At 46.0% G+C, this 26,902-nt stretch overlaps 1 protein-coding gene across 5 annotated transcripts in view; it reads left to right on the top strand.

Moving 5' to 3' along the window:
* Nucleotides 1-25,700, top strand: part of LOC114440205 (phospholipid phosphatase-related protein type 5-like) — a 118,238-nt gene extending 92,538 nt beyond the window's left edge. For 4 of the 5 annotated variants that reach the window (XM_028412531.1, XM_028412530.1, XM_028412532.1 and 1 more), the window contains 6 exons: nucleotides 5,563-5,751; nucleotides 19,572-19,692; nucleotides 20,158-20,408; nucleotides 20,562-20,738; nucleotides 21,869-22,012; nucleotides 23,526-25,700. In XM_028412531.1, coding sequence (XP_028268332.1) covers nucleotides 5,563-5,751; nucleotides 19,572-19,692; nucleotides 20,158-20,408; nucleotides 20,562-20,738; nucleotides 21,869-22,012; nucleotides 23,526-23,582 — 939 coding nt within the window. In that variant the 3' untranslated portion in view covers nucleotides 23,583-25,700. The remainder of the gene's footprint in view (nucleotides 1-5,562; nucleotides 5,752-19,571; nucleotides 19,693-20,157; nucleotides 20,409-20,561; nucleotides 20,739-21,868; nucleotides 22,013-23,525) is intronic. The other variant, XM_028412534.1, reaches the window with a different exon arrangement.
* Nucleotides 25,701-26,902: the final 1,202 nt, after the last annotated feature.

Genomic DNA, 26,902 nt, shown 5'->3' with positions numbered 1-26,902 from the left:
TCTCTGGACTCGTTCCCAAAATGCTTCCCGTGTATCTGTGCCGTGTTCTCAGACATGTTGATGTCACTGCTGTCGTAACTCTTCGCTGCCCGTTGGCATCGCAGTCACTGAGTCAAAGGTACAGTCTGTCTGTCCAGCAGACGGAGGTAAAGAGTGACAAGAACAACTGAGTGTTTTAAAAAGGGACAAAACAAAGAGAAGAGGCAAAGTTTTATATTTAATGAGAGACATTTGTATTATTTTAAACAGAGATACAGAGCAGGACATTCATCTGAGGAAAGGGCAGCATCTCCTCCTGTAGTGCTGACCGGGATGTGGCGGTGCTCAGAGGGTGATGCCCGCTGAATGCTTTGCCCTTTCAGAGAAACATAATGCACGACTTGAGGTAAATTTTCCTGACTTGCCTCGTCCTTCCGCTGCGGCGCTCACATGGCTCCTCTGCATAATCAGAAAGAAATCTTTAGCTCTTCACACTGATGTGTTTTCTGTGCCACATGATCAGCACATGATCAGCTCCACCGTTGATCAGCCTCCATGTGGAGGCGATGCTCTCTTGCAGATGTACATCAGTTATAGTTGCAGGTGTGCTCCGAGGATGCATCAAAGACAAAGACGTCCATGGTGCAGGCACAGTTGTTTTCTTGCTTATAGGATGGACAGTGGCCACAGAAATTTGTGACACAGTTTTTGTGCTGTTCTCGCTCCCTGCCTGCAGGCGGATGTTTGATTCCCCTTTTTGCAGGTTCTGCGGTGTCCAGTTCTGATTGACCCCTCAGAGATTGGCACAGTTTTAAATAGTGCTTTGTTGCAGTCCCACCTGTGGCCATGCCGGCTTCTGATTAAGTTAATTTGACATGGTAGCTGGAGGGGTGAGAAGCTGTTCTTGCTTTTTATTGTTTGGTTATTAGTAATAGAACCAGGAGTGTTGGGATTGTTATTTTGCGCTGGATTCTTGATTTGTGTGTGAATCCTGAGAGGACGTACCTGACGTTTAAAGTGACATCAGCCTACAGGGTTGATAGAAAGATGCTTTTTTAAGGACATTATAACAGACAGTGACCGACCAATGGTTGATCCGGTCACCCTTTCTCTTGGTGCTTTCCAAACCGGTTCCTGTGGTGTCACACAGATGGATTCTGTGTAACAAACCATCTGGTGCATCTGGTTAGGTGCATGCTGCATCTTGCTCAATGACAGATGACAGCTGGGACAGGCTCAGGACCCCATGTGGCCTCCATACTGGTTTAAGCAGGCGCACATGTTACCCACAGGATGTGGCATTGTGCTGCTAGCATGGCTATCGATCAAATCTGTCCTAAAACAGGAACCTAAGGACCAGTGTGAACCCCACAGAAGGTTTTTCTGTAGACTGCTGTCTGAGTAAGACATGATCAGGCTCCAGAATACAACCTGTGGCTGCTGTTTTTGCTAATAATCTGAATCCAAACTCATTCCATACTGCACAGAGTGGAAACATCATCTGCAGGAGGCTGTGAGCTGATAGAAGAAAGACAAATGCTTGTAAAGCAGACGCTGTGACCTGCAGTGATCTGGAGGTTTAGAAAGTACAAAGGGACATTTGTGAGTTTTCTTTTAATTAAATTACCCGAGTAGAGGTAGCTCTGTATTAAATGTGTGAATTTAATAAGCGTCCATTGTCTTTTCATTCACACTAGATCAGACATGACGAGCAGATAAGCTCTCCTCTTATCAGTGATGTGCATTACTGTCTCAGAAATAAATGAAAACCTCATTTCCTGTCTGACTCGTTCAGGAACCGAAGCTCCTTCCAAACATCCCGATATACCTGAAATAATTGAGTCGGGCTCATGTCAGTGTGTAATGAGACGTGGCGTGCCTAATGCTTTGATAATCTGACAGCCGTAAAGTACATTTTCAAAGCGGTGATATGAGGGAGGGCTCAGGGGGGAGATGATGACAGAGCAAGACATCCGTCGGTCTTCACCCACTTTTCACGCTCATAGCAAGCAGCCTGATGTCGCCTCATGACGGCTTCAAACTTGAACCGCCTTAATGTGACCTTTCATCTTGACAAAACCAGCCCCCCCCATCGATCCGCCCCTCCATCTCCACGCTAAAATAGGTCAGATGGGCTCTTGTCTCTTTTTTTTCCTCGGCTGCTCTTTTTCTGATGAGGTCGGGACAGAAGAGAGAAAAGGAAACGTACGCGGAGGAGTGAAGAAGAAGACGAGTGTGAAGATGAGGCTGAGCGAGGGCGCGAATGAGCTGCTGTCACCCACAGCAGAGGTGCCAACAAAGCAACATGTCAACAACTCCTTAATCTGTACGATCACACTGGAGAATCACAGAAAATGTATGTGTGAGGTGGAAAAAAACAAAGATTTCATGCTACTTAAACAAATATTAGCTAAAGAGAAATACACAGTGTAGACTTTTAACTTTTTTTTTTTTATTTTAGATACTGCTGCTGCCAAGCAGTGTCATACAATGACTAGCAAGGCGCCACAGGCTAGGGTGAACACATTGTGAACACACAATAGTGACTAGGGAGAAGTTGGGATCGAACCACCAACCTTCTGGTTACTAGACAACCCTGCTCTACCACTGAGCCACTGTTGTCCCCTGATTACAGTTTGGGGAGATTAAGAAGGCCCGAAGACGAAACATCAAATGTGCGTAAATGGCATTTGTGCTGATGTTTGTCCACTCTGTACAGTGGTCAGTCATAGAATCAGTGACAGTAATCCACTGAAGGTTTGTCTTTACCTCTAAAGGATCCCTTTAAAAAGACTTTAACAGTGAGTTTACCATGTTAAAGTTTGGGGTCAGTTTTTTTATTCAAAGAAGATAACATTAAAGTAATCAGACTACAGTCTGGACATTGTTCATGTGGTAAATGACTGTTCTAGTTATAAAGGCTGGTTTTTAATGGAATATATACAAAGGTGTACAGAGGCCCTTTCCCAGCAGCCATCACTGCTGTGTTCTGATGCTACATTGTGTTAGCTAATCGTGCTAAAAAGGCTCATTGATGATTAGAAAACTCCTGTGAAATGATGTTAGCACAGCTGATCAGAGAAGCTGTAGAACTGGAGACCCCAGACCTTTGATCGGTGGTGTATAGTCTAGAGCTAAGATTAAAAGTAACACACCAAACTCACAGGTTAACACAAACTAAATGATCAGGGCTGCACAAGATCGACAAGGTAAAGTTATGATGTTTTTGTTAGTCTGGAAGCTCCAGAGTGATCAGAGTTCCCCATCACCAGTGCACACTACAGTGCACGTTATCCTGCTGGTTTTAATTTGTGAATTAGTCGTGTTCTTATCCCGTGTGAGTCAGAGCCGGTCACAATATGCTGGATGAATGCAGGGGAGGAGTGCTACACCATCAAACAGCAAAACAAGGGGAAGCTTATGACTCACACACATGAACACCTCCTCTCGCCCAGAGCAAACCCACCGCACAGCTACCACCAGGTGTGTGTGTGTGTGTGTGTGTGCAGCCCACCACCTCCAACACATGCACAAACAAATGCACACATTTTCATAACCAGTAACATCATCATCATTTGTCTTTTCATTATTTTCATTATTAAGGAAACTCACTAAAAACATTCCTCAGTCTTTTCTTCACCATGACAACTGAAGCACGTCTCAGATGAAGGCTGGTTCCATACAAACAGACAAACAGAAAGAAAAAACAACCCTGTGTGTATGTGCACATATTTCATATTTCTGTCCACATACATCTGTGTGTTTGTACAGTCCATGGTGGTGCCACAGCTGTGGGTACAGACACTCAGCCAGTCCGTCCGCCAGTCAGCCAGTCCGTCAGCCAGTCTTTAAGGTAAAGTTGGGTTGGCGGAGCTGAATGGTTCAGAATCACAGCAGAGGAGATTAAAAGAGGAAACACTCGCCTGTCCTTATAATTTATTAATGCTTCTAACAATCCTGCATCTGACTGATATTAATTGTTTTATTTTATATGTAAAATAAAACAATTAATATCAGTCAGATGCAGGATTGTTAGAATGCAAAAAACAATATTAATTGTTTTATTTTACATATAAGTCAAATAAGTTTTGTTTAGTACACAAGGACCTCAAATGGCTTCCGTCTGCATCGACCTAAAGAGACATGCACTCTCAAAGTGTAACGCTTCGCACAGATTACAGATTACAGATGATTGCTCATTGCAGTACTCTTACATCTTATCTTTATTTTATCAGACATAGGACAGTATGCTGATTTTTATTTGTGCTGCAGCATGAATCCATTTTCTATTATGATTATTTGCAGAGTTTGTGAACTTTTCTCTAAATAAACAGGCGACCTTACTTAAGATTAGCTTGGATTATTTCACAGCCTTCAGTTTTACTGGTTTGTTTTCTCAGCAGCTGTTACAAATAAAAACATCAAAGCAGTAATCATCAGCTGAAACAGACCTGCAGAGACAGACATGTTTGCTGGAGCACTTTTTAAAGATGATAGATTGAAATGATCATGTCACCATGGTGACAAGAAAATGGCAGGAAAGCTTCTGCAGATGGAGACGATGCTTTGTAACGGTGGTTTAATGTTGTGAGGGGCCTGTTTTAAACGATGCTGTTGTGTTGTGTTTCACTTGTTGCCTTCATCAAGCAGCAAGTGAAAACAAAGTAAAATGTGATGGGTTTCCAACTCCAGGCTCCCATGTGGATTTTGTTGGTCTGTGGACAGCCGTTGCTAGGCAACCAAATCTGTTGTTCTGGGATTCATGGGTAATTGAGGATGTGAGGAGGTGTAGAAAACATTTGATTATCTCAGTGAACCGATCCTTTCTTTCTCTGGCTACTGTTTTCGGCCACCAGGGGGCGGCAAAAACGTGTGAAGTAATTAAATTGAATGTGAGATGGATTCCTGACACATCAGTCCAGCATGTGAGGGGCTCTGTGGTGTCTTGTATATTCAGTTCAGATGTATGAAGAAATACAACTTTTTTTTTTAAATGTATCTGTGAGCTACCCCCCCCCACCCCCCACCACACATTTACACACACACACACACACACACACACACACACACACACACACTATCTACAAATACACCCACAGCTCAACTGTAGTAGATTTGATGAGTGCCAGCAGCATAAAGGCTGCTCTCCCCTTTCTCTCCCTCCCACCTCCCTTCCTCTCTCTCTCTCTCTCTCTCTCTCTCTCTCCCTCTCTCCCTCTCTGGCTCTAATGCTCTCTTGTTCTCTCGCTCTTTCTTTATGCAATTCTTTGTTTTTGCTGCTTGTGTTGCTGCTGAACCCTCTTTCATTCTGTTTTTTGTTTTCATCTCAAATAGAGAAGCCTCCTCCTGCAGATCTCTCTCTCAGCCTCTATCTTGCACTTGAACCTCTCTCTCTCTCTCTCTCTCTCTCTCTCTCTCTCTCTCTCTCTCTGGGTTTGTATTTCCTATGCATCTCCCTGTAACTGAGGGGAACAGGGACTTGACTCTCCCCTCTTCCTCTCCTCCTCCTCCTCCTCCTCTACCTCCTCTGCTTCACCTCTCGTCCTCGGGTTTCCTAACGGAGGGATAATGTTCTATTTCCAGCTGGTGATCATGGCTGGGACGGTGCTGCTGGCTTACTACTTTGAATACACGGACACCTTCCCTGTGCACATCCAGGGCTTCTTCTGCTACGACAAGACCTTCTCTAAGCCCTACCCTGGCCCGGACGACACTAGCAAGATCCCCCCGGTGCTCATCTACTCGCTCGTCACAGCCATCCCCACCTTCACGGTAAGAAAGGGACGTGTTTATTTTGTGATGAGTGTGAGGAGAGTGCATGAAGAGAAAGTTGTCAAAGTTGTTGGATTTGTTTTCTGCGTCTGCTCCCACATGTGACGGTGAGAAAGCGTTCTTCTACTTCTTAAAGGTAGCGAGTTCGTGTGATGAATCCTCTCTTGTGGTGTGTGTGTGCGTGTGTGTGTGTGTGTGTGTGTGTTCTGCTGCCACACAGATATATTGAGCAGATTGGCAAGCTGCGTGGAGCCAGCCCCCCCTCCTTCATCTTTGACAGGCAGGTGCATGTGAGTGTGTGTGGAGAGGAAACTCAGGCCACACAGAGATGTAATGGGGAACAGGCAGGCAGGTCATTAGAGAAAGAAAGAGAGAGAGAGGAGCGGAGAGAAGAAGTTGGAGACGGAACAATAATGGCAGAAGCTGCCTGAAAAGGAAAGCTGGAGATGATAAGTGAGAATAGGACTCCAACACAAAGGGAGGCAATTTGTAGTATTCTGGTTTATTTCTGCACACGTGTGTGTGTGTGTGTGGAGTCTCTACAGAGAGGGAAGGCACTGAGCACAGACACAGATCTGAACATTCAACCACAACACAAATAACCTGAGCAGATTACATGCACAGACAAAAACCACCGCAGAGACGAGAATACCTCACAATCAGAGCACGGAGCCAGCACAGCTGAGGACAGCGGCCGTGGGGCTGGTAGACCACTGCGTACAGTTTGTCCTGCAGCCAAAATACACTCTGCATGTCTAATTAAAAGATACGACTTGACTGTGTTTATACCCACAGCAGACTAAATAATATGCATGAGACATTTAATGGATTCATCATTTTTTTCCATATTAACTTCTAAGTGATAAATTTGATGTATTTCTGAGCTGCATACTTTCAAAGTTTTTTTAACTTTCTTTTTTGAATCTTTATTTCTTCTAAATGAGACATTTTAACACGTTATAGTGCAGAGAGGAGGTCGGGGTGGATGTTAGCTCACCAGAACATGCGGCTCCCATTCATTCTGTATATAAGCAAACATGCAAAGAGGCGGGTAGCCTGAAACACAAAATGACACATTAAGCAGCTGCGTTGTTGTTTTTTGTGCCTTAAGTATTTTCAGAGACACAAACTTTGTTTTTGTAATATAAGAAAAAAATAGTTTATAGTTCAAAACAAGCTACATATGTAGCCTAAGTCTTTGTCCTGACAGAAGGTGTTGCCGAGTGAGGCCATCACTCTGCATATGGTAACCTTGTAGTGACCAAGCCCTCGTGCCAAAAACACACTTAGTTACATGTACCGTAGAGCAGGAGGCTAGCCAAGTGGTTAGTATTGTAACCATGACAACAACATTTAACAAGAGACCCTTTGCTGAAATCAGAGATGGCAAAAGAAAGTGTCTCTTGCCTTTGCAGCAGACCCCTGCTCGGTACATTGCAGGTGGTTCTCCGGGTGTGTGCTGGGCTTTAAATGTACTTTTTTCCATGTTAGGCGACGGTCTTCTTTATCCTCTTACCTGTGAAGTTCTGCTGGGTCAGGTTTGTCTGCCTCCTCACCTCAAACGGCTTTTGGAGCATTTAGCTCCAGATACTACAGCTCTGAGGATGACTAGGCCAAACCACCCTGAGACCAGGACCGAATCTCAGTAAAAAAAGGGGCTAACGTCAGAGCTCAACCCAGGACTCTCTGCGTCCTTGTTGCTAGCTTTTGGCTAGCAAGTGGTTTAGAAGACGGACGGAGCATTTTATGGTTGTGTTTTCCTGAACCTAAGTCATTTTGTATCAAACTAAACAATACGTTTTAACAATTAAAACAAATTAGGCATCACACCATGTCCTGCACCTTAATAATTTAGGAACAATCTGCTTATTACTGCTGGTATACAGTAGTTTAACTACCACATAAGCCACATTGAGTAATCCAAAGCAAGCAGACCTCTAAATCTGCCCTAACACGGGCTAAATTACCTCAGACGTTGAACTGGGTCAGAGCACATTACTTACAGCAGCAGTCTGCCCTAACCTGTGCTGACAGAGGGCCGTGGTGTGTGTAGCAAGCAGCAGACTTAAATCACAGCAGTAACTCCCACTGATGGCTCCAACCTGGTGCAAATGTGCTGCTGAGTCCAGAGAAGCTTTATCTCTTTTAGTCCACGGCCGCCGCCGCCGCCGCAGCAGCAAATCTGAGTCTGGTGATAAAGTGGCTGCACGGCATGAACAACAGCTCGTCTTCAAAGTTTGAGATGTGCTGAAGGTAAATCATTTTATTGCCACTGCAGAGACAGAGAGGAGACCCTGCCTGGCTGAGTCAGTGAAGGTAATCAGCCCCCGGGGTGTTTGGGTCTGTGCCAGAGTCCTCCAAGCCCAACAGAGGGCAGTCTAGCTCTCAGTAGGGTCCCAATGTTTAATTAAAACCATCAATCACTTCTTGAAAGTTTCAGCACGAGGACAGAACCCACCTGGATACTGAAGCACATTAGAGTGAAGAGGGGACTATTAGTCTGTTACTCACATCAATGGGATGAATGCATAAGTTTTAATATGTAACTTTAAAAACAATAATAAAGTTTGCGTAGGTTTAAAATTTCAGAGGAAATTTCTCTTATCCGGGGTTGGTTTGCAGGGCAGCAGTCTCAGCAGTGAAGCCCAGACCTGCCTCTCCCGGGCCAGGAGATAAAATCCCTCCACTGTGTCCTGGGTCTGCCTCAGGGCCTCCTCCTGGTTCGATGTTCTTGGAACACCTCACCAGGGAGACGCCCAGGGGTTATCCTAACAAGACCCAAACCACCTCAGCTAGCTCCTTTTAACATGCAGAGCAGCGGCTCTACGCCGAGCTCCTCACCCGATCTGTAAAGGGAGATTCCGAGCACCCCGATGGAGGGAGTTGCTACCTATAGCTTGTGGCCATAAATGAAGGTAGGGACATAGATCGACCGGTGGACACCTGCAGCCATGATCTGGATTCGATTATTTGCAGAAACTCATGCTGAATCTGCATGACTCCGTGCGATCACAGGCGGTTAAACCTCTGCACACGTTCTTTTGTTTGCAATTAAAAACACACTCTGTGGAGTGAAGAAATCAAGTGTGTTTTGATAATCCAGCTTTCCCCAAAGCTGCCGCTGAATCTACAGGAACTCTGATTACTCTGCACATAAACACAGTTTGGTTCATTTTGAGGCCATCTTGAAAGTTTGCTTAATGGAGCTTGTAAGCCAGTTAAGCCTGGGATGGATTAACTTATCTCACACAGATTCAGTGTGACTGTGTGTGTGTGTTGAATCCCTTCTTTGATCAGTTATATTTTTTGACTCTGTTACACGTCCTTTTCTCTCTCTCTCTCTCACTGCGCTGCAGCTCATCCACGCTGACCTTTTCCCCTTCATCTTCTATTTATTACCATCCCTCGCCTTTCTCTGTGCAGTTTGGGCTCCCCTCTGGTTTGTGTGTTTTTTCTTTGTTATGTTTATTTTCTTCTCCTCCTCTTCCCTCTCTGGAATCACGCCCAGTCTCAGACATGTTTTGTAGCATGACTGGAAGGCATCACCAGCCGGATGTTGCATGGCAGCAACCAAAACACAACAGGATATAGGAATAGTGAAAAAAATATTTTCTATTCTATAGAAGACTAACTCATATAAGACACATCACAGTGACGCTCATCCCCTTCATTTCATTTGATCATGTTAAATCAATTATCACTAGTGTCTGTGGTGAAATCATCACTACAAACAGCAGCTGATCCAAAAACAAGCAACGAAGCGGAGCTTCAGTGAACCTGAGACCAGTGGTGGAGGAAGTACTGAAGTAAAAGTAGAAGTGCTACATCAACAATCCTACTTAAGTAAAAGTCTTAAGTACTTTTAAATGTACTTAAAGTATTAAAAGTAAAAGTACTCACACACTGAATATATATGATTGATTTCCATTGCAAAGGATCTGTGTAGTTAATTTAATGGATGGACCTGTGTTAGCAGACAGCAGCTAACTAGTTAGCTCACTGAGCCAGAGCACCGGCATCATGACTGAGGCTCATTATAGAAACACAGCTGCAGCGTGACACCACCTCCATGCAGAGTCTGACCTCACATCAGTCCAGCACTGTGTTCATCACATGGAACAAGGAACTACAGACACTGGAGACATGTAGTGGAGGAGAAAGTCCAGGTAACAGCTGCAACACGGAATGGAGTAAAAGTATAAAGTACGCACTATTATTTTTACTTAAGTAAAGTAGAAATACATAAAAATGTACTTAAGTACAGTAATGAAGTACAAATACGTAGTTACTTTCCACCACTGCCTGAGATCAATGGGTGATGCTAAAGGCAGACAGGAAGCAACTTGAACCGACTTGTCACTAAGAAATTATCCACCCAGACTGTTTTTGGAAGGCAGCCTCAAGTGGCTATTTGAAGAACTGCAGTTTTTTGTGTACTTTCATGTTTCGTTCTCGTTCTCCGTGCATTTTCCCATCAGAAAAATCAAGCAGAGCAGCTTCATTCACCAACCAGCTCCAGAAGTAACACTAAGGTCTTTGGACCAAATATCTTTGCTTTTTCTCTTTCTGATGTGACTGGATCTTTGTTATATTATAGAATAATGACCAAGCCTCACGTGAATGTTGGCTCATTATTTGGCAGTAAGGCTCAAACTCAGGTTAATGACTGTATGCCGGCCATGCGTGCAGCAGATCGTGCAAAGTACAAACATGACATTTCCCAGACAGAGTGAGCTTCCTGTTCGCAGCGAGTGGACATCAAACCGCACCATGACCTCACACCAGCACCACAATAAAGCCCTCGCATTCATTCACCGGAAGAATCGATGCCTTTCTCTCCGTCTCTCTCCTGGCTGTCTGCCGCTCATGTCTCCTTTTTCTTTCTGAGCACAGACCTGCACACACCCGATCTAACCCGGGTTAATGAGACAGATGGCAGAGTGGGCTCCATACGGGCGGGATGGGGTGGAGGGGATCGATTGCTGTGACACTGACTGCTACCGGAGCATATGTGTCTCTTACTGGCTTCTGCCCCCTCCACTTCTGCTTTTTAGTTGGGGCAGCAAAGGAAATGTGAGGTGATGATAATGCAGAAGAAAAAAAGTCAATATAAAAAGCAGACGATAATCAACTCATCTCAGGAAAATGAAAAAGAAATGGATTTTATTCATGGGTGGAAGAGTTGGGTGTTGCTTTCCTGGCTGCACTTTAAAGAGGCTCTATCTGCTCCATCTATCTCTGCTGCTGATATCCATGCAGAGGACTGATTGGCCACAGTCTGCCTGGAACAGCTGCTCATGATCACCTTACAGGACTGCATCACCACTCTGACACTCACGTCACCGTCGTGTTCTTCTGTCACCTCCTCCTCTCTGTGCACCACTTTGGGGCCGAGGTGCTTATCGCATCAACCCGTTCATCTATGCAGTGCAGGTTCAGGTGAGACAGCATTAGCCTGAACAGTGGTTGCTGTTTCTGCTTCTTAGCTTTGATCCGTTTTTCACTCAGGCAGAGAGGAGAGACACCTCAGGGGTTCTGCTTTGACTGGTGGACTGCTGGTGCTCCACTCCAAAGCCCAGTTTCCAGCCTGCATTGACAACAGGGGGCGCATCCTAGCTCCAAGCCTTTAGTCCGGCATGTTTCTGTGGGGATAGTGGACCAGGTCTGTGTGTGACGCTGAGCACTTATAGTCCTTTGCAGAAAACTGATAATGATACATGAGTTTTCTGATGAATTACATCATAACAGCCGAGCGGCAGAGAAATGAAGCGCATGCTGCTGAAACTGCAGTTCCCCCCGCAGCCTCTAGGGGCTGCCTACAAAAGAGAGTCAACCCTCAGAGACCTTGATGAGCCAGGTGCAGCAGTCTGCTTCCACAACTGACCACCCGCCTCAGCTCCACTCGCATTCTGCCTCTTTGTCTGTATTTGGATCAACAGTGGATCAGGTGGACTCATGTAGTGGAGCCATACATCGTCACTGCGGGTGCACAAACAGTCTGAATGGGTTCCTATTTGGGCCCCTTTTCCATCCATTAACATGAAGCAGGCGGGGTTGATAACCCATATTGCAGTCAGCCTCCAGAATCCAGATGTTATTCCATCCATCTTTATATATTCTGATGACAAAAACTACTACAGTGGTCAAATTTTTAAGCCGGTGTGCAGCTAGACATCCACTGTCATCAGGCATGGAGGTGTAATCTTCAAATGTTTTGAGCTCAGAGTGACAGAAATCTATTTTAATCAATAATCTGAGGACCTCTCATCCAGACTTCACACAAAACCCTGAACAGAACACAACACGCACACTGTCCTTTTATAGTCAATATAAATGGAGCGGACTTCCTAAAACAATTTAAGAGGACAGATATAGAGGAGGCAGAAGACCACTCTCCATCCTGCTGATGCACATTTTAAAGGAATGTAACCGAGCGGGAAAAAGGGGGGCATGAAATTGAAGTAGCTAAAAATAGAAAGACAAAAAAAAATATATAACCTAGTTCTCCTCAGAAAACACAACAACGATTAGTGATGCTGCTACACAGGGATGAAGACGTTCCGCTTAGCTGGGATAAAGACCAGTGTGACACTACGAAGTGTTCGGGTGGTTCTCAGCAGGGTCACGGTGGCATTAATGTGCAGTCACACGTTGGTTTCAGCAGAACAAGGGCATCGCTGTGTGTTGTGTGATGTGTTCGCATGAGTGGATGTATGAAGTGCCCTATGGCCTTGTGAATGCAATTGTGTTTGCATTAATGCATTATACTGTGTCCGTTCATCCATGAAAGAGATTGTCTCCTCAATTATCATCCTCTATCACATCCTCGTCCTGATTGTATTCTCAACACTTAGCACCCGTTTCCATACGGTCAAAACCTCGATCAGGACCATGTGTGAAAAAAAAGGTGGTGGTGATCCTGATGCACTCAGACAGGTGCAGTGTCATTCCTATCATCCATTAGCCCGGATCCACCACACGCTGTGCTGCAGAGATTGAGGTCGCCGTGGATGATGACAGATAATGGGATGCTAGTGACAGCTAGGCATCTCTTTGTACTTTACACATGAATAAGTTTCCCAATCTTGTCGGAAGCATTAGGTCCACAGCTGCAGCGCCGCGCTTCATCGAAGTGAGTCCCAGCGACACAAGAGCTGCAGCAGGCTTTCATCAGAACAAACCATAATATAGCCATAGAAGGATCAGATATAAACCATAAAGGCTTCGACAAAAGGCTCTGAATAATTTACTTTTACCATTTTAACGATTAGCATTTTCCACTTGACACATTGACCAAAAAAACCCTCTAACCTGGCTTTTGTCCTTCATTGGCATTTATTCCAATATTCTCATATTTCCAGCAATGTGGGCGGTTGCTAGCTTGAACACCAAAAAGTTGTTGAAAGATATCTATATATAAGATAAATATTTGGACAAAAATACATTTCACATCCTTTATGTGGTTTATTTGCTAGCTAGAACTGTTTAGCAAGCTAGCTACAATGCTAAAAGACTAGCAAGTATATAGCTTGCTTAGCAGTTGAACCAGCAAAGGTTCAGCCGAAGTGCAGCTACTTTTAAATTCCTCTGTCTAAAGTTTGCAACAGGTTAGCTTAGCATAAACCTGATCAACAGCCACATGTCAGCTATCAGATTCACGTAAATGAACCTACAAAGCTCATGACAGAAAACATAGACTCTCATTGTTACTGTGCATTAGGATTCGTTGCAACAGTGTTGGGGACAGATTTTTTGGGGGATTTGAGGAGCGCTGCATGCGACCTGAAACCGACAACCCGGCAGTCACTCTGATTCTGCAGCATGTCGGCCACAGAGGACTGAAAGCATGCAGGATTTGAACTTTTCCCCCCAGGACTGTTGTTCACTTTTCATGTGTCAAACCATGTGGAACGCTGCAGTCTGAATGCCTCTGAGGAGTGACTAAGTAAAAAATGTGTGCCGTTCGTCACGACTCAGCCCTCTGTCGGCAGGCTCTGTGTCCTTTGAGTGTAGAATGACATGCCATTCAAATCTGTTTTCCTTAAAGGCCATCACCACGCTCCTATCAAAATACACTAGATCAGCCTCACAGATACTGATTGCTGCGTGTTTAGTCAAATTGTTTACATCAGACTTTCCCCACAAAGTCAAACATATGGCTTTTTGTAGCATTATTAAAGCTATCAGAGTCTTAGGTCTTAGAATAAATCATATTTCCATCTGTGCCTCTCCTTTTTGTGTTTCTGCCATCTTGATTGAACACAGACTGAACTCAGCCAGATGCTATTTGTAGAAGATTCATGCATTTCACTGCTCTGCTGCACATCCAGGCTGATTCCAAAATGCCTGATTTGCGCCTCACAGCTTTATTGACCTTATGATGGTGACACCACCGGCTGTTTGTCTCCTGCTCTCTGGCGAGCTCTGCTGTTTTCCCTGCACAATGAAAATATTTCAGCTGCAACTGATGACTCCTAACTATACAACCCAGCAGATGTAGAGTGGATCCTGTTAAAGTCTTGAACCTCCAGAAAGTGGTCTTCATCTTGGGAACAGGTGTTGTACAGTGGCGGGCACGACCACACTGAGGACGTGTGGTCTGCAGGGTTCCTTCTCTTGGTGAATATTGTTGATTTCTTCCTGCAGCTGTCAAAGGCCCTGTTCACACTGGAGAAAGTTAATCCAGCTAGAGTGGGATTGAATCCAGATAGCCTTTAATCTGGATATGTTCAAATCTGGCTCACACGTGTCCGCGCTCAATCCAGTTTAACCCGGCTTGCTTGTTGTCCTCCAAACCACTAGGTGGCGCCTCGTAATATACAGAGTCCATTCAGGCTGCAGTAGGACCATGTGTGTCGTGCTTTTGTTTTTTTTGACCCGGACACTGTCCCCCGTGAACTGGAACCATGAACTAGCACTGACTTTTGCAGCTTTATCCATTTTGGCCAACATAATTTAACCATGTTTCATATTTGGAGTTTTTTTTTGTGATGTTGCTGTTCCACCTGTTTGGATCGTTCTTTGGTCTCTGCTTGGACATGGTGGACATCCACAGTTACATTCTGCTGCAGAAATGCCTCAGGATCCTCCTCAGAAACAGAAGCTTGTCTCTGGATCTTCTCATCAGGCCCACAGCGAGCTGGCAGCTCGGTCATTTAGAGTTTGTCGTGGGCGTGAGTGATGGGGGGTTGGGGGGGGCATTTGGGAGTCTTCACCGCCATGTCCTGATGGACAACCTGATAGTTCAGCTGATAGTTCAAGTAGCATTTCACGCTAGCTTAATAGCCACCAGGCTAAGTGGTTTGTTTACGTTGTCCCTCAGCCTGTGTCTGTGTGGAAACTACGAGTTGTATCCGCCGGGCTTGTTCCGACAACCCATCCAGGGGGGAGACTAACGAAGAGTAAATCTGGACAGTGGACATCAGTTGTTAGTGGGGTAGCGGATGACTGCACAAAAGCCTGACTTAATATGATGAGTTCTTAATTCCATCTTTCTACATAATGTATCCAAAAGCTGATCTGCATGCATGCAGTGAGGTCCTCCTCTTCCTCAGTAATGCTTCTCTAATCCGTCCCACTGTCCCCTCATTAGTGGACTCCCTTCGTTCTTCTGTCGTCTCCGTAATCCTCCTCACACATCTCATTTCTCTGAGTAAAACATCCCCTAATGGACGTGTAATCATAAGAACACACACTTATATTGGACTAATACCCGCTGACACAAATCGAGATCTTATTACTTACACACACGTCCTCCAGCTTCTGTGCGCACGCACACAGTGTGTTAATCATGTGTGCGCTCATGTTTTATACACGTCCTTGTCTACACGTGTTTTTCTGTTTCCAGTCTTGCAGCTCTGTGACACATTCCTGCATCGTCAGTGTGCGGACTTGTTCAGCAGTTTAATTTCGAGGAATTATAATCCTGTTGTCTCTAAACCACAGTGACAGCCTCGTCATATTTAACACTTTATTCTTGGAGAAGCAGTGGGAACATGGAGGCAGGGAGCCAGAGTACATCCCAGGGCAGCGGGGAGAGAGAGATCACTTAGAAATGTTGGTTGGAGTAATGCGCTGCGTGATTCACAGGCTGCGTCCACGAGTGAATTATTCATTCCTGCAGCACACACCCCGTCACCTCTCTGCTTCTCAGCGCTCTCTTCACCTCGCTGTCACTCTTTCACTCACTCTACAACTTTTAATGGTGCTGTTTTGTTTCAGAAGTCAGACGTTCACTCCTAACAAGCTGCATTAATCATGGTAAAAAAAACACATCTGACAAAAAATATTTAAGTCTTTAACACAAATCGGGTGTGATAGCAAAGTTTAATTATGTAACAAAATAAAAATTTAGCTGTATGTAATCAGATTCTATTGGACCTGTTAACCGAATTTCTCCTTTTCCTAACTACCTGACCTCTTTGTGAAGGATACCAGTATAAGTAGCAACAGAAGCTAACATTAGCCTGACTGCCAATCCAAATCTATCCCTCGTTTGTTGTTTGCAAATACCTTCATCAGACCCCTGCAGCGTGGCTCCTGTATAAGATCAGATAAAACGTTATTAATCCCAAAGGAAATTCTTTTGCCAGAGGTATCAAGTTACATTAAATACAAGAGTAAAATCCAAGAAGTACAGTAAGCACAATATATGTTGCATGGCTGTAATATAGAGATATAAGGTGCTAAGTAAATACAAATAGAGACCAGTGGATTGAATGACAGTGATGACATGATCATTAGCTCCTCCCTACAGAAAGGGGAGGAGTTATACAGTCTGATGGCCTCTGGCAGGAAGGAGCTCCTGTGGCGTTCTGTGCTGCTCCTCGTAGTCTCAGTCTACCGCTGAATGTGCTCCTGTAGGACAGCAGTGTGTCCTGCAGGGGGTGAGACGTGTTGTTACCAATAACATCCTCCTCTCCATCACCTCCACCACAGACTCCAGCTCCACTCCCAGTACTCCCAGTGTCGGCGGGTGGACACCCAGATACCTGTAGGATATCTGGGTATATCCACAATGTCCACATTGGTCCCTTTGATGCTGACCAGGTCTGGGAGTGTCTGGTGCTTCCTGAAGTCCACCACCAGCTCTTTTGTCTTAGTGACATTCAGCTGCAGGTGGTTTTGTCCACCACACCTCCCGACCTCTGCTAACATTAGCACACTTGCCTGCTAATGATTTCAGCTAAATACCATCAGTAGATGTGCAAAAAAAACTCAGCATTAAATAATAGTAAACAACTGTACTGATCAATACCCAGGTCATCAAACTGTCCAAGGAGATTGTCCAAGTGGTGGGTGATACCTTCAGTTGAATAGGTGGTGGAGGAGGTGAGTGGCTGGGCTGGCTGTAGGGGGACAGTGTCCTGTGTGGCGTAAGGTTTGACAGGAAAAAGAAAGAGAGGGCGGGTCAACAGGAAGCTGAAAAATCCACTCATGTTCTCACAGACTTGAAGACAGTCTGATGTATATAAATGCAGGAGCTGCTGAGGAGACCGGGACCAGGAGCACGTGCTGCCAGCCACACTGAAGCCACAACACAGACTGAAGAAGAAAAGATGGCAGAATGGGAATGTTGGTTGTGAAATGTTTGTGTTACGTCCTGCCAGGTTCTTAGAGTCATCATTCACAGTAATGTGGGGTATAGTATCAGTAGTAGCACAGAAGTGTGACAGCCCTCTGCCATCTCACATGTGTTTGTAGCCTCAAACGCTGCACAGACCAGCGGTCCCCATGGAAACAGCCACTTTGCTGCCTTTTAATCGCCCTCTAAATGCTCGTCCACAGTGTGATCGTACCCTTAACATCTCTGATTTGAAGCTGCTGATTAAACCCCATCAGCTTTGATATCATGCTCATATCAGTGTGTCCTTGGCGTCTCTTTAATGGCAGAAATCCCTCGGCCGGGCGAGCTCTTCACAGGGCTGGGTCCCTGCATGCGGTCCCTGACTTGGCTGCACACTCATGCTTATAAACCTGACTGATCGTTCTTTCATTAAATCCTGCCTCCTCTTCTCAGACAGACTCCACCACTGTGAGGCATGAATGAGCAGCCATGTTTAGAGGAAGAAGTGGTGTCAGTAATAGAGAGGGTCCCACCGCTGTCACAGCAGAGCATGGAAACTGTCGGGATGATTTAGGATTCATCGCACCTCTGTCACAGTTCCACAGAGAGAGCTCCGTTTGCAGCGTGTGCTCCGAGTGCTGCAGGCTCTAAATACAGATGAGCCTCACAGTTGCAGCCCATTAAGGGATCATCAGTCTGGAGCGGCGCCGCTGTTCAGACTCGCAGGGAGCCGGCTGAACGCAGTCACCTGACCTGAAGTCTGTGATGCTCGTCACCCAAAACAGCAACGAAACTGTGAGCAGCCTGAAACCAGGGCTGCTATTTTTACTCACAGACATGTTCCTGGGCTTACACCTCCATCCCTCCACAGCCAGAGCCCACACTTAATTAAAGAGACGATAATGAAGGTGTATAATTAGATATCTGTGCACTCAGAATGTTCAGAATGAGGCCAATCGATCCTTTATGTAGATAAACAACCAGAGTCAAAAACAATACAATGCTGCCAATGAAAACCTGGCACTACTCTCATTTAGCTTCGTACCTGGTGGCACTAGCAGAAAAGGTCTGAGCTGGTCTGACATCCTCTGATTTAGCAGATTCACTGAACACACAAGAACACACAAGCTCCGGGTCATTGGCATGTTGGCAGAGAGACCCAGCTGTGACTGCTTTAGATATTTACTTACGTCTTCTTTTTCCATGATTTATTATTATTTCCAATTCTCTGAAGAATCCCCACAGCATCATACCGCTACCGCCGTGTTTGACTGTGGGAGCTGAGTTCTTTGGTTCATACGTCTCTCCTTTCTTTCTGTAAATGAAGCTACTAACCCTCACTTTACCAGCAGAGTGTTTTGTCACGCTGATCTCTCTAACACCTCCTCTATAGAAGAGTCCAGAGAATCCGGAGGGCCACATAGACTTCCATAAAAAATAATATTAATAATATTTAAATACATATCTACTTGGAGTGTGCGGCATGTTGAAGCCTCCCTCCCGCAGGTGGTGTGAAGTTTTTTTTTGCCTACTGAAGAAAAAGTAATTAAAAGAGTAACGGACGAGACCCCAAAGTTCTGGAAGTCGGGTGAGAAATGTGCTTTTTAGAAGCTGACGACAGTGAAGTACGTCGGCTGCAGCGCCGTGGAGCTTCCACACGCTTTACCGTACATTTCAGCATAGTCGTGCACCTCGTTTTTCAAGTGCAGCGGGGAAGAGTGGGTGTCACTGGTAATGCTGTGATTAGCAGCAGAATCTTGAGCAGATACGCATTTGTGGGCTAGACCAGTCTGTGGGCCGCATCAGGGGAAGGCAGGGGCCGGGTCTGGCCCGTGGGCCGTACTTCCACATGTGTGAAAGAGGCTAAATGCAGTGCAGCCAGGTGGCAGCTAACCAAACCACACAAGGGTGTAGATTTGCTATTGTCATTGGTGGGGACTGAGACTCGCTGTCTCTCATGTGTATTGGCACCGCCAACCAACGTAGCTCCACCTGTGACAGCAGGGAGAGGCACAGCCAATCACAGGGCCCCATGTGTTACGGTAGGACCAGAGCCCTCGATATAACTGGGTAGGACCAATGACAGGTGGATCTATTGGATGCCAGAAAATAGCAGAATTTAACCCTTCCTGCACCCAATGAGAAACTGTTAACTTTGAGGGGATCAAATTATTGGTGCCGTCCATGCTAACATTACACCCTTTAACCACACTACAGTGAATTCAGATCACATGCTGTTTCCTTGTGTGCACAGATTCTTGTTGGGGAGCTGTGTGCCTTCTTCACCAAGGCCGAGGGGACCCAGGAGAAGACCATCGTCACCGCGGACTGCTGCTACTTCAACCCCCTCCTGAGGCGCATCATCCGCTTCCTCGGTGAGCTGCTCCGAGCCGCGCGGCCTCTCTCTGCTCTCTCTTTTTTGGACGCCACTTTTTGTACCTGCATGTGTGATTTTTATCGGGAAGAGTGAGAACAAGAAAAAGATCAAAACATCATCAAAGAAGTCGCACAACAGTGCTGCACCTGGCAGCGTGCACATGTAGCTGTTAATTGGATGATAAAATGTGGACTAATTATTGTGGCGGGATGTTCGGGGTCCTGTCAGGGAGGCTCTCATGAATATTAAGAAGCGTGCAGAGCTCAATCAGCTGAGGCGACGGCTTCTGTTGTACTGTCACACCTCAGCTGATAATAATGTGTCGGGGTTATTTTGAGGTGAAGAAACTTATTATCGCACGTTTTATCTCGGAGTTTTGATTTCACTCTCACTCAAACATCTTGTGTGTAAAATCAAATTTAACACTTCTTTATCACCTTTATCACCCCTCTGCCAAACGCAGGTGTCTACGCCTTTGGCCTCTTCACCACCACCATTTTTGCCAACGCCGGTCAGGTGGTGACAGGAAACCAGACGCCTCATTTCCTGTCCGCCTGCCGACCCAACTACACGGCGCTGGGCTGCCAGTCCACCATGCAGTACATCACGGAGCGCCGCGCCTGCACAGGCAACCCGCTGGTCGTCATGTCTGCGCGGAAATCCTTCCCCTCGAAGGACGCGGCGCTCAGCGTCTACTCCGCCATGTACACAGTGGTAGGTCCGAGCGCTGCTGTATCAGAACGTTAGTTTACGCCACATTTGCTGCCTTCTGATAAAAGTGGAAATGACAGCGCTGCGCCTGCGTGTCCTTTGCTTTCTTGTGTCGGTTCTCTCCTGCTGTGCGCTCCCTCCTGTTTGCGTCTGCAGATGTACGTGACGCTGGTGTTCAGGACCAAAGGCACGCGGCTCACCAAGCCCACCATCAGCCTCACGCTGCTCTGTCTGGCCATGCTAGTGGGTATCGTCAGGGTGGCTGAGTATCGCAACCACTGGGCCGACGTTCTGGCGGGATTCTTCACCGGAGGAGCCATCGCTGTGTTTTTGGTAAGAACGGGATGATATCAGCTAAAAATAATAATGTCTTGTTATAGAGACTTCTCTCAGACTGAGCATGCAAAACACAGACTGCATGTAAAGATGGACAACTTGGCTCTCCCTAGGGGGGCGGCCATGTTGGAAAAGATGGCCTCCTGCAACTAGAGTCTGCACATTAGATGTAAAGAGGTGAAGCCACCTCTGTAAATAATGTGTTCACATAAATGTCTTCCATCTCCATGCCATGTCTTGCAGTCTGCAGTTTGTACCAGATATCCACCCAGTCTGTTAACCCCCTTCGTCCTGTGCAGTAGGTTCATGTGAGGGGACTGGAGCCTGTCCCAGCTGAAAGGCAGGGTACACTCTTCGACAGGTCTCCGGTCTATCTCAGTGTGTGGGGATGAGGGGAAGCAACAGTAATGTTACCCAGGCCTGAGGAGGAGACAGCAGACAGAAACAGGGACTGTGCATTATTTCCTTTAATAAAATACAAAAAGCAAAACTGAAGAGATCAGCGCTGATTATCTTGCTCTCGTCCCTCTGGACGGAGCAAAGACACGTCCACAAGTTGGCCCACTTGGCCCACTGGCTGATACAGGCGTGCTGATGAGAGCCAAGTGGACTCAGCTGTGGATGTGGTTCAGTGCACTGGGAGCCTGCACAGAAAGCAGAGACACACGTACCAGACATACACACACAACAACCGAGTAACGTTCCAACATGTATATGTGTAAATGTGTATAGAGTGTGTTGTGAGTGTGACTGAATGTCACATGCAATCAAACTTACAATGTAGAATCCCCAGTTAACCCAACATGCAGTTTGTTTTTGGAGAGCCGGGGAGAACATGCAAAGGCCACTCAGACATGCAGGTCCCGTTCCAGGCGGATCTGTTCTCGCCTGTTGTGCATATACTCAGATCTGGAACATCGTTGTCATGTTTTGTGTGGAGGCTCCTTCACAGAGCAGCATCTCAGCGCCCAGTGTTCTCTCTCTCCACGGCTGCTCGGAGGCTCTGTACTTATTAGATCTCCCTGCACGCCACTTTCTGGCCTACAGGAAGCTGCAGTTATTGTTTTGTGAACGATCGCTGTTCAGTGCCGCTGTTTCAATTCTCCTCACATCTTTCTTTTCTCCAGGTGACTTGTGTGATTAACAACTTCCAGCAGCTGCAGCCCTGCCCTCCTCCTCCACGACCCCAGCGTCCAGAGTCCGTTCTGGGCATGCCGATGGTGACGCTGCCATGTGTGGAGAGTCCACTCGAAAAGTTAAGTGGCCCTCAGGTAAGGGGCGAGGGAGGGTGTGAGGCACGAGTGTGCTCCCCGCAGGCCTGAGATACACACCCCTTGTCTCTTAACTGAATCCTTTTTTGCCCCCCCCCCAAAAAAAAGAACACATCTCCAAGCATGCATGCCCCACCTGCACCCAACCCCCCCCCGGTCCCAACAAATACACCCAGTTGGATCCTTTGAATCCCTGCGCACCGTGTTGTAGGCTGATAAGAGCGCAGGTGAGATTTGTTCTGGTGAAACGAGCCACAGTCGTTTTTCAGCCCCCCCCCCCCCCCACAAACCCTGCAGTGTTACACAGCTTCCTGCTCTCAGAGAGTCACTTATCTCTCGTTGAGGTGAGTCAGGACTTTGGCTCTCTCCGGTGTAATTTACCATTCTGGATGTAATGCAAAGCAGCTGGCTGGAGGACAACTGTGAAGTCAGCTGAGGCTGAGAGGAAAGTCCAAACACTGCAGAGAGGCCGGGCTCACTGAGAAATGGGTTCTAACTGTGTGGGTCCACAGCAGGAAACGGATCAGTTTCACAATCATTTCTCAACATATCATCCTTTTTACATATTCACTGACTCTGTGTGTTTACTGTTGCTTTTAATCAAGCGGCAGCCTTCGGGGCTCAGACCTGAAGCCCATGTGGAAGAACTTATAGTTCACGCTGCAGCCACTAGGGGCTGGCTCCAGAAGTGAGTCATTTATTTCCCACTGAGCCTCAACACGGCTCTTCAGAAACAAACGTGTGACATCACAAAAGCATTTTAAGGAACCATTATTATGAAATTATGACTGAATCGTTCCTTCAACAAGGCGAGGAGTGAGCTCTGTCTGTTGTCTTTTGGATAATTGCAGAACATAAGATGTATGATTCCTCCGTCTAATCAGCACAGATCCATCTCTTTTATGATTTTTGAGGCTACAAACTGCATGACTGGCATCAGCATCGCCCCCACTAAGCCCAGCATGCTGTGTGCAGCTACATCGAGTGTCCCTGACATCCTATTGTGGTCATTTAGCGTCCTGCCAGACACCAGGCTTTGTCACATTTTGGAGATTTGTGAACATATTTCGTGTCACGGAGCCTGTGACGAGCACAGAGCATGTTTCAGGGATCCAGCTGTGTGAAGCGAGGATCTCCTGGTACTGATCATCCTTTAGGGACATCAAAGGTGCTGTTGTGGTGTCAGGGCTGTGATCCGCTCCTCCTCCTTGCACCCCCTCAGGTGTCCATTTGTTGGAACTGCAGTTTATGTCGTTTGCACATCAGCCACTAAAACCCATGAACTGTTTCCTGCCTGGGTTCATCCTGTTTGCTGTGGAGCACGTTTGTCTCTGACACCGCGCCGCTCTGCAGCAGCGCCGCGTCCTCTCAGGGGTGAAGCACTGAGTGAACTGTCTTGCGTCGTCTGTGGTCTGTCTGCGTCACTAACCCTCACCTGACTGCCTCTTTTCCTCTGTCTCCCACCTTGCCTTTCTCCTCTCAATCTGCTTCCTTGTCCCTCACTCTCCTCCAGCATCCTGCACTCTCGTCCTCCTCCCCACCTTATAACACCTACGTCCAACCATTCTAACCGACTTTGAATTGTCACTCCTCCCTATCTCTGTCATCTGTCGCCTTATTTCTGTTGGTACATCTGCTCTCTCTCTCTCCCTCCTTCATCCCGGGCGTTGCCCTTCTTGATTATTCTTTTCTTCACTTCTCTCTCTCTCCTTCGCCTCCTCTCTCTCTCTCTCTCTCTCTCTCTTACTCCTTTCTTTCCCCTGCAGACTCCGCGTGGATCTCCGTTCACCGACATCACATGACCATCAGCCCTATCGGTTCCCCGCCACCCCCGATGTCCTCATACCGTCTCGCTCCATTTCCAGCGAAGTCTAGACCAGCCGGAGCAGCACTCGCCGCACTGCGCCGCCCACCAGGCCGGGCGCTACGCGACGCTGCACCGCTCCTATTCCACTCAGGTCTAGATCCCTCTGCCTCCCCTAAAAACAGCACACACCACCCTCTCAGACCCCCGGGGAACCGATAGGCAAACTCTGCAAAGACTCTTTCTCTTTGCTGGACGTCCAGCGAAGTAAAAACTCTCGGCACAGTGTTCTGTGTTCCTTCATTTTGAATACACGTTTTTGTAAAAGCTCATCTTCATCAACAGCGGTGCGTTCAGTGAGGACGTCCTCTGCTGGGTTTTCCTGTTGTGTCAATGAGTTTGGAAGGAAAGCTAAACCAGGAGGTTGCCATGTTGGACCAAAGAGACCTGCAGAAGGAAGTGTGAGCTGCTGAGATTTAAAAAATTAAAAAACATCCTTTTTGTAAGCCATACACACACACACACACACACACACACACACACACCTTCCTATGCTTTGGTGGTCTCCCTCTCACACACATGCTGAGGAGCACCGCCCTCCTCAGCTCCAACATGAGGTTTACCAACATCGAAGAATCCATTTCATGTCTCTCAACAGCAAACAGGATGAAAGTACACTCGGCCATCTTCATCTTCTTCTTCTTCGTGTTTACTTTTCCTTTTTTTGGACAACTTCAGCAAATCCTGATGTGAAATATGAAAAACAAACATGTTGGACACCGAGCCAAAAAAAAAAAAAAGAGCATCACATCATCCAGGATTTTTTTTTTTTGTGATTTTTCCGAGACGAAGAACTCTGTGATGCCTCCTGAGCTGCTGCAGCATCATGTAATTATTGTGAAAACGTTCTGATGGATTTATTTATTAATGGCGGCGTGGTTGAATCCACGCTCAGGATTTTAACTTGCACTTTTTTTTGGGTTCAGTTTTCTTTCTCTACAAAATGACCTCTCTGTGGCTGTAAAACTATCACTGTGCTGTGAAATGTTTCCCTCTGCTGGACGACACACACACACACACACACACACACACACTCAAAGACTTGAGCACATGCACATTGAAACATCTCGTAAAAGCACACATGCACAATCACTTCCTCCTCTTCTTACTGTTGACCCCCTCTGACCCCCTTTCTAAACTTCTTTGTATCATATTGTACATAATTCTTTTTTTTATTATTCAAAGTGTGATTTTTTTACACGAACGTCACCAACACTCACTGTAGAGATGTGGGGAATATCTTGTGTTTATGATGATGAAGGAGAAAGTGAATGAGGGAGCTGAATCCACAGCAGATGGTTCACACTCTGTGTATGTGTCTGTCCAGTGGACCGGACCAGGCCGGACTGGGAGAGTCGCCGCTCTCAGTTTACACTGTCTGTGTGAGAATTTTCATATAAACATAAAACAAAGATGTGAATACATTTTTTTTCTTTTTTTTTTGTTGCCAAATCTACCAACAAGTCAACAATATGCTATCAGAAGGCTAACAAGATTCCACAGACCCGTGAAAACTGAGGCTGAGAACACGATCTGGCCGTTCATCTCTGCTGACAGTTATTTTAAAAGAAATACTTTTGCTGTTTTTAACCGTTTCATTGATTAACGATCTGTCCATCAACCTGACTGGCAAAAAGTAAAAAATGGAGAAAAGAAAAATATCCCCTGATTCTTCTTCCTCTCATGTTGCACTGAGGGCAGAGTGAGTGCTAACTATCCCCACCTTGTGGTACGTATTGGTATTGCCCTCGTATAGTCTTACGTTAGCTGGCTAGTAGATGTCTACTGCTTAGTAGCTAGCATGACCATGACTCAGAACCTAACCTGACCTAACCTTATTGATGCTAGCTGGTTAGCATGCTAAATATCAACTGTTGATATTTAGCATGCTAACCAGCTAGCATCAATGTTTTCAACAATTTTTTGTCAATTAACTAGCTGTTTGTGAAGACGTTAGCCACAAAATTATTACACAGCATGGTTTTTTTTGCAGTCTTGTTAGCGTCGTTGATTCGGCAGCTGGTGAGCTGTGGAAAAATCTCCGCCCTCTTGTGGTCATCTGAATAGCTGCAGGTTTAATCTTTGGGGTGGAGCTGGATGTAGTATTTTTCCCCAAATTACTGAGATGCAGATGAGAAAAGTTTGATTTCATTGTTTGAGCACAAAAACTGATTAAAAGTGATTTGCTGCATGACGTCCCTTAAATGTCTCGATGAAGCAGAAATGCCTTAAAATAACCTCCGTGGGAAAAGCAGTGACGGCCTGTAAGTCATATATTGCACATTACAGCTTCTCATTGGTGCAGAGACTTAGTCAGCATTCAGTGTGTGAGCGCTGCATCAGCACAGGACAGACACAGCGAGGATCCTCCTCTGGTTCAACATCACTCCTGTAACTGTCCTGTAAAGTCTTTACTGAGTCGACTTTCAAGTCAAAGAACAAACACAGTGTGGCTGGCTGACACGTCAAGTAGAAAACACACAGTTTCCTTCAGATCTGCAGCTTCGAGGGACGGACATTCAGTCTTTGATCCTGTTGCAGCAAACCTTCTGTTTTGTAAAGATTTGTGTGATGAGAACAATAAATGGATTATTGCAATAAGAGACGCTGTGTGTGTGTGTCTGTGTGTGTCTGTGTGTGTCTGTGTGTCTGTGTGTGTGTGTGTGCTGTGTTGTTTCCACTTTAAAGCCACTGATCACTGACTTTGTTTTTGTCCAATCAGAGCGCAGACTGGGTCGGCCGGAGCAGCGGTTCAGGTACTCCTTTCACATTTGGTGCAAACATTCATGAAGTCATCAGAATCTGGTGGATAAGGGTCAAAGGTCACCACTACTAAATAAATCAATAAGTTGTGACAACATTTTACATCACTGTAACTGAAGCTCTGTCCTCATCAGCAGCACTACATGCCTCGAATTTGAATAATGGAGAATTTAAACAGTCCACCTCTGTCTGTCCCGTTCGCTTAATTTGCTTATTAGTAGTTCAGTTTGGGAAACTAAATCAAAATCGGTGCATGTGAGGCC

This window comes from Parambassis ranga, chromosome 8, assembly GCF_900634625.1.
Source record: "Parambassis ranga chromosome 8, fParRan2.1, whole genome shotgun sequence".
Lineage (NCBI taxonomy): Eukaryota > Metazoa > Chordata > Actinopteri > Ambassidae > Parambassis > Parambassis ranga.
Note: the sequence above shows the minus strand (reverse complement) of the source record. Positions and strands in the feature narration are given on the sequence as shown.